This window comes from Ischnura elegans, chromosome 1 (genome assembly GCF_921293095.1).
Source record: "Ischnura elegans chromosome 1, ioIscEleg1.1, whole genome shotgun sequence".
NCBI lineage: Eukaryota > Metazoa > Arthropoda > Insecta > Odonata > Coenagrionidae > Ischnura > Ischnura elegans.
The window spans coordinates 63,664,975-63,679,509 of NC_060246.1; the positions used below are offsets into that span (position 1 = coordinate 63,664,975).

Sequence of the window (14,535 nt, forward strand, 5' to 3'; positions counted from 1 at the left end):
TCGCCAAAATCCTGGGTTTCCTGCTGCATAGGCAACCTAGTCAAACATTCTCTCATTCATCATTTTTTTGTTCATCCCCTTGAAAAACGATAGATCGAAGTACCACTGGATACCTTTTTATTTATACATTCATCAAGTGAAATAGAAGAAGAAACTTACGTTTAAAATTCTTTGCGCAATTCTAGTATTCGAGGTATTTGAAATTCGAGGTATTTAAATATTCGAGCAATGATTTAATATTCGAATTCGATATTCGAGTTCGAGAAATCTGCTATTCGACCCATCTCTAAAATAAAGTCAACTTAAATAACCACAATTACACTCTCTAATCTATGCCGGCTAATCATAGTTGTCTTGTTGACTTACCTTACAAACTAACTCTGCAACTAAATAACGACACCTCTCTTCTCGAATCCTGGCATCTAGATTATGAGCCTGCAAGGACGGTGTACCTATCACAATATCTAAATATGGAAAAAAAGTAGAAGTCACAGAGTCAAAGCAAGTCAAGAATAATACAGAGATACTCTAATCATTATTCAACAATATTTTCCATTAAAAAAAAAATAGTCAAAACTTTAAGAAGCTGAACAATAAAAGTGGTTGAAATAGAAAAACAGTAACAATTAAATACACTATAAACATGAAATGCAATTATGTACTTGAAATTTCATATAAAATACATTTTTTAAGCAAATTTTTTAAAGTAAATTTATTCCACTAATGAGACATGGCATCAATTTATTTTCTGTAATTGAAAGAATTAAAGACATTTCTTTTTTAAAATTTCTACTAGAATTTTTTTATCATGGAATCAAACTATTGGTTCTTGTCTTTCATTCAACTCAGATGAATGTTAACCCTTAGCATATTTGTCAGGCAAATTTGGGATTCCAAGGTGACTGATACATCTTTGAGATCAATAAAAAATGGTAACATACGGAAAATGAAGGTTCCACATACGGAATGAAAATCCACAAACCATGGTATGAATGCCAAAACTTTGCAGACAAGGCCGAGAATCACTAAGAAGCCATTCATACAAAGTACATTAGACGACAATCACAAAATCAGGAAAATAGTGTGATGGTCTGAGGCCATCATATATTTAAATAAATATGATTCCTATTCTAGAGAGCCAATCGATGGAGGTTTTCGTGATTTAGGCAAGAAGGGTTTATTTTTCTTCTGTTCTTTGTTCCGAGTTTTAAGTCTGTTTCCATGTAAAGTCACAGGGCGTACTTTTATTTTATTATGTGTGGTAAAGTGTGAAACCAGTGTAGTGAAGTTTGCCGTCTGCCATGAAATAACCAGTAAAAAAAGTGAATGTCGAAAATGCAGACAGCAGAGAGTGTGATGCATTCTGGGAGGCCCTGATACCTATGTAAGGCTTTCCCCGAGGTTAAGTGTGGGGGGATAAAAAAGTGGAAATTTAAGAGGAAGGAGAGAGCGACCTGAGTTGTGGTCGAGTAGTTCGCAGCAGGGAGTCCACCATCATTGCGAAATCAAGAAGCCAAGGCACGAGAACGCAGCCAAGTGAACAGCGAGCAGAACTCTGCAAACAGTGGTATGCCAGGCAATATTTGAGAGCTGATATCATCGCCTCATTGACCCGCCTTTCAACAGCCAAGGTTCCAGCAGGATCCATCCTCGCTCAACAAAAAAAGTCGTAAGAATTCTCGTCGCCACATGCTCTGATGGTTCCCACTTTTCCAATTATCATTGGCTCCTTACATATTCTTTTGGATTGCAAACTCTTGTAACTTACCTCAGTCTCGTGCACTCCCTTGGTCATTAAATCCTCAGAAATAGAAGACAAGAGACAATGAACTTTAAGAGAAATTCTCTATTTCCGAAAGTGTGTTATGCACGGGCATTCGTTTGAGGCGATGTCATGTGCCTTGCCCTCAATCTGGTATCTCATTTCAATTATTTTGTATTTAAAGGTGACGCTGTGTGTTTTGAAGGGTTCATTATTTTTTTTTTGTTTAAAGGTGACGCCGTGGGTGTTTTGAAGGGTTCATCAATTTTTTTGTTCATTGAAGGAGGTGCCGTGCATGTTGGAAAGGGTTATTTCTGTTCTGTCTCTTTATTTTTTCATTAAATGTGTTGTGAAAAGGACATATTTCATTTATCTTGCCAAAGTCGTCGAAACATCCCTCATTCGATCGCTTCTCTGAGTAGTAACGCGGTGCAGCGGAAATTGGGGGACCAAAACTGTGCCCTTATTTCATTTACGCAACAAAAGTCTGGTTGTGGAGGGGCATCAATCGCTCTTCGACCATACGGTGTCATCGTCCGTCACGGCCGAACAGCACCACCTTTATTTAGCGGAACCCCGACTCATCATCCCCGGTTAAATCCCGTAGGGAAGGTAAAAAGGCAAGAACCCGAAAGGGATGGATGGAGGGGGGTGGATCGGGGCCACTACCATAGATACGAGAATAGAGAGGCTTAGAAATTCTTTCTTTCTAAGAATGATAAAAGATGAAAACAAAAAATTTAGAAAGATAGGTAGTTGTTACACCATGTTAACCTTCCACAATTGAAGTAGACATTAAGTCCAGAGCAGCAAATTCTAATGTTAATGTTATTATATAACACACTACCCAGACATATGCTACAAACAAATTTAAGCCTTGAGGTTCCATGTCATAATGTCGAATGACCTCTCTTAGATATTCAAGATTACTAGAGTAGTGTTTCCAAGTTCACAATCAAACGAAAAACAAGATCGGAAGGTAAAACAACCTGATGTTGAAAACCTTAAGAGATTTTTATGAGGAACTATCATGGAATAAATTACATTAAATACCAATGAAATTCTAATCCGTGGGAAAAATCTACTGAAAGTGTGTGAAATGTTTACGACAAACATGATGGGCCCTCAGCCTTCCCAAAAATTTCATGTGAGAAGTCATGGAAACTCTCACATATTTGGCTGAACCGTCACTCTCTGTTGTCTTCGAATTGGCTAGATGCTTCCTCGCTTAATGTATTCGGACTGAAGAAAAAGAACTACAAAAAACTGCAATCTTGTTAGAATAATGAATGAGAGTAGAATAAGCAATCTCATAAGAGGAATGATGAAAATGAGAATTTTATATGGAATGCCTAGGTATTCTGAGTGAAAAGTCTGTGAAGTAAATAACACTCAAATTGAAAAAAGACAAAAAATTGTTGATAATTATCATTGAATGAAACTTAAACTTAGAATATTCTTTCTCAAAGTTAACTAGATAAGTTACTTCAGCCAGAGGTAAATGCCATTTTGAGTTTTTATTTTAATGATGAGACTTCGTAGAGGAGCAGAAAACAATATTTGGAGCCTTAAATCAATTGCAGTTTTTTGTTGTGGAGAATGAAATACCACTATTGTTTTCATAATTTAATTCACCTATAACTTAAGAGGGTTGGGCAAGATTTGAGTTCGCAAGGAGAAAGCAATGAGTTTGATGCTGATACAATGGAAGCTTGCTTAAGTATGGCATGTAAGAGAGTCAGGTTATTAGGAGTGATTGAAGGTGCACCACCGAAAGGCCTACGATTAGCATGTAAAAAAATATGGATATAGTCAGGCAAAGAAGTCCCTGCCCAAGCATTAATAAATATCCCAACAACATCTAGACAATATTATCGGCGTTAACATGTGACATCTGTGCAATATCCATGTTAATCCAATCAATGCTGTACGAACATATGTCAAATATGCAAAAGACCCGCCAAACAATGCTCCAAGGATGTCAAACAGTAAACACGGAGGTACATTATCATAGATATCTTCACAAGACCTAAGTGGAAGATAGATCTATGAGTAGATAATGGGTGTGCTCATTATGGTTTTTGATAATCCCCAGACTTACGGACAAAACATTTGTGCCTTTCAATTTTATTCAATATATATGCTACCTATGCTATATGTACAGGTCCGTGAAACTGGTTTTATTTTTTGCTGAAATTCATTTAAAACCATAAGATTTCGGTGATATAGAAAATCTTGGCGGTGTTACTATAATGCTACAATTTTCCCACGTTTATAGGCGTTTTATTATTTTATGTTACACTTTTCATGAATACTTATACTTTTATTAAGCATTTTACATAACATTTAACACAATTTCGATGGTACAAAATTTCTGATAAAACTAAGTGAAGGAAATGGTTCAAGGAATAAGAATGGTTCAAGTATGTAGTCTTGGTGAATACGATCAGCAAACGGCAAATTCCCACTACCTCATATGTGTATACTTTGAGAGCCATTCCAGAATTTTTGGATTGTCAAATTTCTCTACACTAAATAAAACCTTTGAAAATGCTTCAGTAGTAGCAACAAAAAGCTCCTCCGCTTTCTTTGACTGAGTGACTGTGTGTACAAATGATAGCTGCCATTTTGCCAGTCCCCTTACTTTCGCATGTTTATGTGTTTCGCTACTGATGTGCTTTAACAACGTGTAACATCTTGCAAATTCAAATCTTTTATTGCAAACTTTGCACAGTAATACTCTGTCTTTCACATTAAATCCTTCTGAGCTGAATTAACTTGCCCTGGTATGAACGGTATCACTAGCTTTTGGCATTTAAAAATTCCTTCCCTTCGTTCGATATTTAAAGCTGAAACCACGATAAATAAAACAGTCCAACCGCAAAACACAACCACTTACGATGGTGTTTTCAAAATGAGTGCTGGGTAGCTACGGTATAACCATAGTAATAATTGGCCAAAATGTTTCATGTTGTGGGTTCCCTTTCGATACTCCCAGGTGTTGAGGGAAGGTAGGACAGTAGCTAGATACAACAAAATCGCTTAGTTTTGATTGCAGCTGTTGCTAATTGGTCAGGAAAGGCTGTGAAATAAGCACACATAACAAAACATAATCGGATTCAAAGAACTTGAAAAATTATTTCCCATTTATCGATCCTGAAACATCTAGAATGAGAGGCTTTCTCACCTGAAGAATTAGATATTAAATTTGGCCAATGTCGAAATGATTTGTTTTGCATTGAAAGTCAGTGGAGAGCCGAATATCCGATGATCCATACGCTACTAAGGAGAACCCCCTCTCCTCCTATCCTTTCTGTTCCCTCCTTCCCTTCCCCCAACTGCTAGCACTTCGTGCTTTAAAATAACCCTGTGTGTCTATGGATGTCTTTAAACGAATCAAATCGCACAGATGACGGCACCGCACAGTTGACGGCACCGCACAATTGACGGCACCACACCGTTGACGGCCACCGTGGTCACCACAACCCATTTCAATCCGGCCCGGTGGTGCGCTGTCTACGGCGTGAAATACAGGCAGTGCTAAATTGAGGCTGCTTTCTGATGAAACGACTTTTTGCTGACCACCGTTCACGTCACGACACCGTGAAATTCAGGCCGCTTTCAGACGAGACGACTCGCTCGCCACGCCATGTGCTGTGCCATGAACGGCAGCCCATTCCCAGCCAGTGGCGGTGTTTAAGTCAACAGAATTTTTACATTAGACCCACATTCAAGGTTTTCCTGCAACAAGTTATCCAATAATGCTGTCTAATGCATTTCGGTGAGTCACCGGAATCACTGGTCGGCATTGATGCGTGCCGGGCATGTGAGCTAGTATTTCCGCTCTTCCGCAGCCGCGTTAAATTTCTTTCAGCACATTTTTAATTCATAATATCTAACTCTTCCGGTGGGAAAGCGCCTCATTCTAAATATTTCAGGATTGATACAAGAGAGAGGCTGAGATAAATTTAACGGTGAATTCAGGAGGAGAAATCACTACAGTGCACGATATTATGCGGATGCATTGTGCATGAGACTAAACAAGCCAATTGACCTTGGAATCATAATGAGATAGAGTAAATGAACGTCAGCAGCGTTAAACAATGAAGGGTTAGGCTTTTATGGATTACGATTCATTAGATGTGATTTTTTTGCTAATTCACCTAAGATCGCAAAAAAACGCGAAATTTCGCATTATTTCGTGATATCGCGTCTCGCAAATTTCACGCATATGATACTGTTAGGAACAACAATTTTTTAATATGATGGATATTACAACTTGGATATCTATCTGACTTTTACAACCCGTTGTGGATGCTACAAGTAAGATATCTATGTAATGTTGGCAAAATATTCATCATGAAATAACAACGTATTTTGGATATATCAGCCTTATTAAGATCTTAGATGGATATCGTTTGCTGCTTGGCTGCATAGGTGCATATTAAAAGGTATATTTACAATAAAAAGATTTCTTTCCCAACTGTTATTAGGTACTTTTACGAGATTGCAGTTTTTCATGTTTCTTTTTCTTCCATCCAGATGCATGTAGTGGGGAAGCATCTAGCCAATCAGAAGACAACAGAGAGCGACTGCGCAGCCAAAGGGCGGAATAAACTCTGATTTGAGCCGGGTTTGCACAGGGTATGCTGATCCATACACGGACGATCGGAAAAGAATGTAGTTGACATCAGACCACACTTTCCCTGCACCACTGATCTTCAACATTGACTAATTTGTTTCCTTTTCATCTTCTACCTATTCTGCTCCAATTTGGATTACGATTATGTTACTAATGAACCTAACTAGAACCGCAGTAGATTCTATCTGGGAGAATAAGTCTTCAGACATGTACACCAAAATTAAAATAAAACACGAGCGCAAAAGTGAAAAATCCATATTCTTATTACAAGAGGTTTTTGCATGCCCGATTATCTTGGTATTTCTCAACCTTGAAGAGAAAAAGAAAAGTAGAACAAAACTGACAAATAACGATGATTGTCAGTTAGCAAGGACAGCCTTGTCTAGGAAAATATCTACGGCATTAACAACTTTAATCAAAGAACTATATATCTGAGGCTGCATGATGTGTGATGACCCAATCATGCATCTTGTCTTCATGGGAGCTCTATATTTATTGTTTCCAAGTGATGAGGATGGCATGATTGTGCATGCTAATGGAACCTCATCCCTCTATGACTGACTGCCACGTAACTTTGTGCAACAGGATTGTTTGGAGCAGGGTCTGTCATCGCACGGTGAATTGATGCTACAGACAAATCTAGGATACTTTCAGATCTGTGATCATGACAATAAACAATGTGCGACACAGAGCCATGGATGTGAACTGTGCTTGAACGCACATTTTACATTTTTTAGTTTTTTATTTTGAGTCAAAAAGATTCTAAAAATATTTATCAACAATGGCTGAGGCTCTGTGCTATCTTTGCACATCATCATTTTGTTTTTACTTTTCTTGTTTACAGTATAAACGCAAAGAAAAAATCAGCATTTCATATGAAATTTAGTGTCTTTCATAAAGACTTCACAGTCCCCAAATTTCTTTCACACAGAATAAAGGAAAAGACTAATATGTCTCTCAGCACATACAAATATTTATTGTATTTTTGTCGATTTAAGAATTTCTCTTCAAGATTCACTCAATCCAAACACTGATCTGCAAACATGAGTATAATATGAATACATATGACGCTGAGATAATAGCAGTAGAAAAATTAGAAGATGACCCCAGAGCTCTGCAACATGGGGTCAACCATTTCAAGCACAAAAGCATGTCATGGACAGTATGGTAGTGCACCAACTTAAATATTTTATTGCCATACGCATTTCTACATGGCATACCTTATGTACTTCCTTACTCACTTAAAACTTTTGTAAAATGTATATCTTTTGGTTTAATGAATCTATTCTATTCACACATGTAAAATCATTCTTATATGCCAGACACCAAAGTCAACTAGTACACAATATTTGATACCACATTGTAGATTAATCATATACATGAGATGGTAAAAATTTAATATTATCAAGAATGATGGGTAAAATAATGAATGTTTCTCACCAATTAACCTCAAAGTCCCAGCCAAAAGGGATTTTAACGCTTGTCTGACACTGAAGAAATGAGGAGCAACAATTCTAGCTCTTGCTGTAACAATAATAAAACGAAGAGCCAGTGCCATGTCCCCTAATAAGGCATCTCTCCTCCTTTCCGAACCCTTTTGGAGAAGCTGGCTGAGACGCCATCTGTGCACCTGACCAGGGAAGTTAACACTGTCAACCTCAAATTCACTGCAAAAGAAAAACGTACGTAAAATTATGAGCATTTAAAGGTTTTCTTACATGTGCTTGATCAAAGCAAATCATAATTAATGATACCCTAACAGACAAAAAAAATCTGAAAAAATATTCAATGACTAAAGCTTTCTATAAAACTGCTATCATTTGTCACTAATGGCTTATAAATGAAATCACATTATACAGACAAGTGCCATAACTGGAAAATTAGAGCATGAATGCTTGTTCAGAGAATAAAATTAAAGGAATTAAATGATACATCCACAAAAAAAAACAAATAATTATTAATAACCAGAAAATTTTACTGAATGTAGGGGAATTTTGAAATATATATCCTCCACAACTGATTTACAATTTAAAAGTAATTGTATAAATTACAATATTTTGATGCTCAATATATATAAAAAATTTCTTTAAATCAAGAAAGGAGCAAAGATAAAGATTTTCACCAAACTACTCTTCCAAACAAAAATATAAATTGTTTTCTCTGTAACTCTATGTTAAAATACAAGACAAATATTTCAGTTTATTGCTTCAAATTAATACAATTATGTATTTATCAATGACATGTTATACTATGGAATCATTTCAGGGGAAGAAAAAAATCAAAAAATTAAGGGTTGTAACAATTAATTTTGAGTTGTATGCGAGTTGAGGGTTGATGTGACAACTGGTGGGAGAGGAACAATGAGGCAAGTGATGGTGGATGGCAACGGGGAGTATGGTTGTAAAAGTTGTGGCGTGCAGGTGTGTCTTCGCTGCCGAGAGTTTTGCCGTGGAAGCTTTTAAAAGTGTTTTAATTTTGTGTCAGTGACATTTGTGTTTTAAGTTGTGATAATAAAAATGTTACATTTTGGCACCGAAACGTGTAGGGCATGACTTCTTGAGAGGATCGAGACCACAGGGCACCTGAAAAACGAGTCGTGTCGCAGAAATTGGGAAGTTAAAATGGTGGGAGTGAAAAAATTTTACGAACTGAAAAAGGTGGGTTTACAAAGTTTGTTGAGGGATCAGGGATCGACGACTCAAGGGGCAAAATTTGAGCTGCAGGAGCATTTAAAACCGCTTTTGATCAAAGAAGGGATAGATATAGAAACCCATGAGTTTGGAGACAGAGGAGCAGGGAGACAGTGACCTATGGGTGCTACTAAGACAGCTGATGGAAAAACAGGAGAGGCGAGATAGCAAACAAGAAGAAAGATACAAAAAGTTAGAGGAGACGATAACGAATAACAACGAAGAGCTAACGGCGTTCCAGCGAGAACATGGTGGGAGAATCGCCGAGCAAGAGAAGAAAATGGAGGAAACACACGACCAGATGGAAGAAATAATTGCTGAAGTAGGGGCAAAGTTTGGCGAGAAATTCAATGAGCTAGAATCAAGCCAAGCAAACCTGAAGGCCGGGATTGAAGAGATTAAGAGGATAGAAGAAACAGAGAAGAGGATGGTGATGAAATTCAATCAGCAGTCCACCAGAAAAAGTGACCGATCTGGACAAGGGTGTAATAATGGAAATTACAAGGCGTGTTAAGTAGGATTGTGCTCGGCTAACCCTAGCACCAACAGCCGTAGGTGCACTGCAAATGAAGACCCCAACATTCGATGGAAGACACAACACGAGACCCACGAGATACCTCCAGGAGCTGAGAGAGTACTGGGAAATGTACCCCTTGACAGAAGATGACCCACTAAGTGTGGTAAGACAAGGAATGATCGGGAAGGCTGGAGAATAGTTTGCCGCGACGCAGAATTTGTACGAAGACTTCGTAACATTCCGGACGATGTTCCAGGAGCAGTACTTGAGGGAAGAGCGACAGATGGAAGTAAGGAGAATCCTCAACATGGGAAAATACCCGGATGACGACAGGCAAACACGGGTCAAATACACTACCTCCAAAATCAGCGCAGCAAAAGAGTTGAGGCCACCGATAGACGACAAAAGTTTGGTATACCTTCTTAGGCAACATTTCGGTGTGGAGGTGAGTGTAGGGATGGTGTCCCACAACTTAAGCTCGCTACAACAATTCTTAGCTTCGCTGGCGAGATATGATAGAATCCCGGGAGAAGATAGACATCCTGGACAGAAATGGCAAAGAAGATGGTTTGATCAAAACCAAAGAATGCAAGAGAGAAGAAGTAACGGAAACCAACGGCGACCGGAAGCGGAACCACAGAGATGGGAAAGCCAGCAGCCTCAGCAATACAGGATGACAGAAGACCATATGAATCGCCCGGACATCGCCATATGAATCAAATGGATAATACCCAAGGTTTGAGAGGGAGAATGAGAGGGATGAGCGACAAGATGACTGACAGCAAGACCACAATTTCAAAAATTACAGTGAGGAAACAACCACCGAGACACACGACACCGTGAATAACCACATACTGATGGACGGCGACTGAGGAAGAACGCGGAGTGGACGTAACTTTAGGGGGAGACGGCAGGAATGATGTAATACATTGTAACGCAAGGATAAGCTGAGTGCCGTGGAACTACAAATAGTAAAATTAAAGTGAGGCATGGCTTATTTATTTACACTGGAAAGGATGAACAGAGAGGCGGTATGATTACATTGTAAAGAAGGACCTCTGTAATTGATGCTTGTATACGTGGTGAGAATGAGAATAGTAAAATGGGAGTGATGTGTAGAAGAATGAAGTGATATTGTGAACAAGTGGGGTGTTTATTTTGAAGAGGGGGGGGGAGTGAATTTTGTGCACCAAGTGTTATGAATGTGATATTAGAATGAATGAGTCAAGTGAATGGAGGAGGGTGATAAACGAAAGGGAGGCAGTATAAAGTGAAATGAGCTTAGGAAGGAAAAGTGTTAATTTATTTTCATAGTTATTGTTCCAAATGTGTTCTGTGATAGAGTTTAGTGAGCAAAATTTTACTAGTAATTTTTAAATTCCCAAAAAATATTTCCAATAATTTTTAAATTTCCAAATATTCATGTAGTACGTCTCTATTCATTGATTCATGATAAATAATAAGGGAGGGTCAAAGTCGAAGGCGTTGGGGCTTCCATTGTGAAATATAGATTAGGACATGGTAACCAAATTGTTTATAGTTGCTTCGTATAAAAAAAAAGTTGAGTTTCAAAGGCTTTTAAAAGAAAATGTTTTCAGTCCCTTACAGCATTTCTTTTACTGGTACTAATGTAACAATTAATTTTGAGTTATATGTGAGTTGAGTGTTGATATGACAATTGGTGGGAGAGGAAAAATGAGGCAAGTGATGGTGGACGGAGATTGTTGTGGATGGCGACGGGGAGTATTGTTGTAAAAATTGTGGCGTGTCTTCGCTGCCGGGAGTTTTCCCTTGGAAGCTTTTAAAAGAGTTTTAATTTAGTGCCAGTAACATTTGTGTTTTAAGGTGTGATAATTAAAACGTTACAGGGTCAATTTTTTATCGATACTCCTGCATGTATTATATATCGAATTCACTTTATACTGTTACCAATCAACATATTTTTTATGAAATTTCCTAAACAAAAGCAAACAAATACCAAGAGGATCATAATATCACATATGATACAAAAATCCTAAGGTGACAGTTAAATAATCATGCATTATCATTTAATTCATTATCACTGGTTATCATAAAAAAAATATTGTAGTGACCCACTAGGGCACATAACTACAGGGTTACAAACATGAAAGTTGGTACAGTAAGAATTTTTTAACATCAAACGATGCATTTTCAGGAACAATAACTCTATTCAGCCACATATATGATCAAATGTTATCCACAATTCCAGTGTCTCTTGAGCTCCAAAAACTAATATGCAATTAAAAAAACATTCCAAATTTCCATTTCAAACAAATGCTTCTACAATAACTAATAATTGATTAGCAAGCTAACTTTTATTTGAGGATTAGAAAAACCGAGAGGGTATAAAATTGAAGATTACAAATGAAAAGCTATGGAATAAATCATGCATTATTTTTCTTTTTCCCCCACAAATTACAGGTTAAATATATAAAATATAAGGTATACACCAAACCAATCAATGTACTGAGGCAGATAACATTGGTGCAAGACAAATTAGTGGCTGTATGCGGAGAGATGGAAACCCTTTGAAAAGAAATATTTTCAGGAAAATTTCCGACAAAAGATTGTCACTCAACCTGGAATTTTCAAACATCATACCTTTGAGTGAAATTCAATCGTATGCAATATTACATGACTTTTAAACAAAAGGACCCAAGAATGAATTCTCAATCCAGTTTTTCTGAATTGTGTTTTTGCTCATGTCTTGCCTGAAGAAGGTTCACTACTATCCAGGTATAACAAATGCAGCTGGCATACTTGCCATTGATACTTCTTGAAAGTAAAATCGCTCCAGTGATGTATGGGTAAGGCATCCTCTAAAGGTCCACTGATCATATCTTACTGATGGCTACATGGATACTATATCGTTAAGTAGACAGTTTTATTGCTACTTCAATCTCCAAATAACAGAGCTAAAGGTCCCAGCAGATGAAAAATAGAAATTTTTTTTCAATTTATGGAAATTTTACTCCCACCTTGCACTATTATTTGGGAATTAACTGACTAACTAATTATTAATTTAACTACGCTAATTACACTCCCAGCTAAATTTCTGTTCCCTGGCCATAGCCACTCCCTCTAATTGCATATTATCTCATCTTATATCCGGTTCATTGAAACAAGAAAAGTTTTAGTGGTATTTTAAAGGAGAGTGGGTGATGCAAAAACCCTAAGACTATTTCTTGGCAAACAGAAAAAATTGGGTGCCAAATATTAAAAACTATCACATTAAAGCAGACATGTCCCATATGGAACTGCAGTTTCCTTTAAAAATATTCAGGATATAAAAAAATCCCTTACTCATTATTGCTATCAGTGAATATTTTCTAACATTAGAAAAACCACATGTTTAAGTAATAGAATTAGAGGTTATATGAAAAGAAGGGAAAGAGTGGTAGCCTAGGGAGTATAGTGTTGGGCAACTAACCAAAGGTCCAAGGGTCCTTATCTCAGATGAAGCCCTTGGACCCCCCAAACAAAAAATAACTCTTTAAGTGACAAGGAGAAGAACTGGCCTCAACCCTGAATTTGTAGTATCCCATGGCTCTGGCCGTTACTGGCATTAGCTCTAATCTCACCTATCCCAACCAACCTTCAAATCGAATCACTGAGTGACCAACAAGCACATAGAAGATTTAGAGAAAAAATACTAGTATACCTGAACAAATACACACATGAGGATAAAATCCCTCTCTTAAGTCATGTCATGCTATGCTTAATTTTAGAAGATTTAAAAACTAATTCTAATGACAAAATGCACATATTTTATGTACATGAAATATAATAATTCATTTGAAATGACCAGTACTATTCACTATGAATAATGCTTTTGGAACCGAGGCTCATTGCAGTTTGAATGGTAGTTGTTGATTGCCTGATTTTTGTCATAAGTTCTTGAAAAAAAATTTTTAAGGATCTTAAAAAAATGAAAATCATACAGCCAGTCATAACGTTTTGATGACTGCTATCTTGAATGGGTTTTTGAGCAGTCACATTTGTATAAGTTCACTTAAAAATGAAGCCATTCTAGCAATGGATAGATACATTGTTTATCTTCAAGTAGAGATTTCGTACACTAATCATGCTCCCAACCAACAGAGCCACCTGAATTTCATACGTCACTAAAATGAATGCATCTGCATATCTGAACATACACATTCTTTAGTGCATACTCAACAAGAACCATCATAAAAAAATACATTAATTTCACAAAAATTCCTCCCTAATACTTTTCCGCTTTATTAAAAGAGCCCTTTCTCTGCCTTCATTCGCGACAAATATGCACTTCCATGTCTTCCAATCATGTGTATGACCTTCAGCATGCTTCCCTCTTTCGGACCGTGTGCGCCCTTTGTAAATAGCAGTATTTGAACTGAGATTATGGCGTGGAAACCTCTCTCTATTTTTCTTCCTTATTTTAAGGGCCGTATTTGACAACTTTAATGAAAATCGGGCCCGCATTGAATGAGTTAATTAAAATAATAGGATGCACAGGTGAAACATTAATAAAGATGATAAACCATCCAAATTGTTTTCGAAACCATCAATTTTCATATGGGGCACAAAATAATAGGCTAGGTTAAAAAAATTAAGGACAAAAATATCTAAACCAAATAAGGACATAAAAGGGATGGGTAGGAGAAATAACAAGCAATAGGATGAGAGAGACATCAAAATGGTAGGGAGGGTAGCGGTGGAGGGGAAGACAGCAAGGCAGATAGAGAGGGAATGGCAGGGGAAACAAACTACTTATGGAAAAAGTTGAAATTAGGTAAAAGCTGTTGTGAGCAAAATAAAAATGCACCCAAGGACACACAAAACGCACAAGACAGAGGTACAAAGCGCGTACACACACGCAAGGCTAGTAGGCGCAAGTGAGGAAATCATCCATTGCCAAGAA

At 37.4% G+C, this 14,535-nt stretch overlaps 1 protein-coding gene across 6 annotated transcripts in view; it reads right to left on the minus strand.

Moving 5' to 3' along the window:
- Positions 1–14,535, minus strand: part of LOC124162073 — a 127,945-nt gene that overhangs the window by 41,615 nt on the left and 71,795 nt on the right. For all 6 annotated transcript variants that reach the window (XM_046538461.1, XM_046538434.1, XM_046538478.1 and 3 more), the window contains 2 exons: positions 7,845–8,071; positions 367–464 (listed from right to left, as the gene is read on the minus strand). In XM_046538461.1, coding sequence (XP_046394417.1) covers positions 367–464; positions 7,845–8,071 — 325 coding nt within the window. The remainder of the gene's footprint in view (positions 1–366; positions 465–7,844; positions 8,072–14,535) is intronic.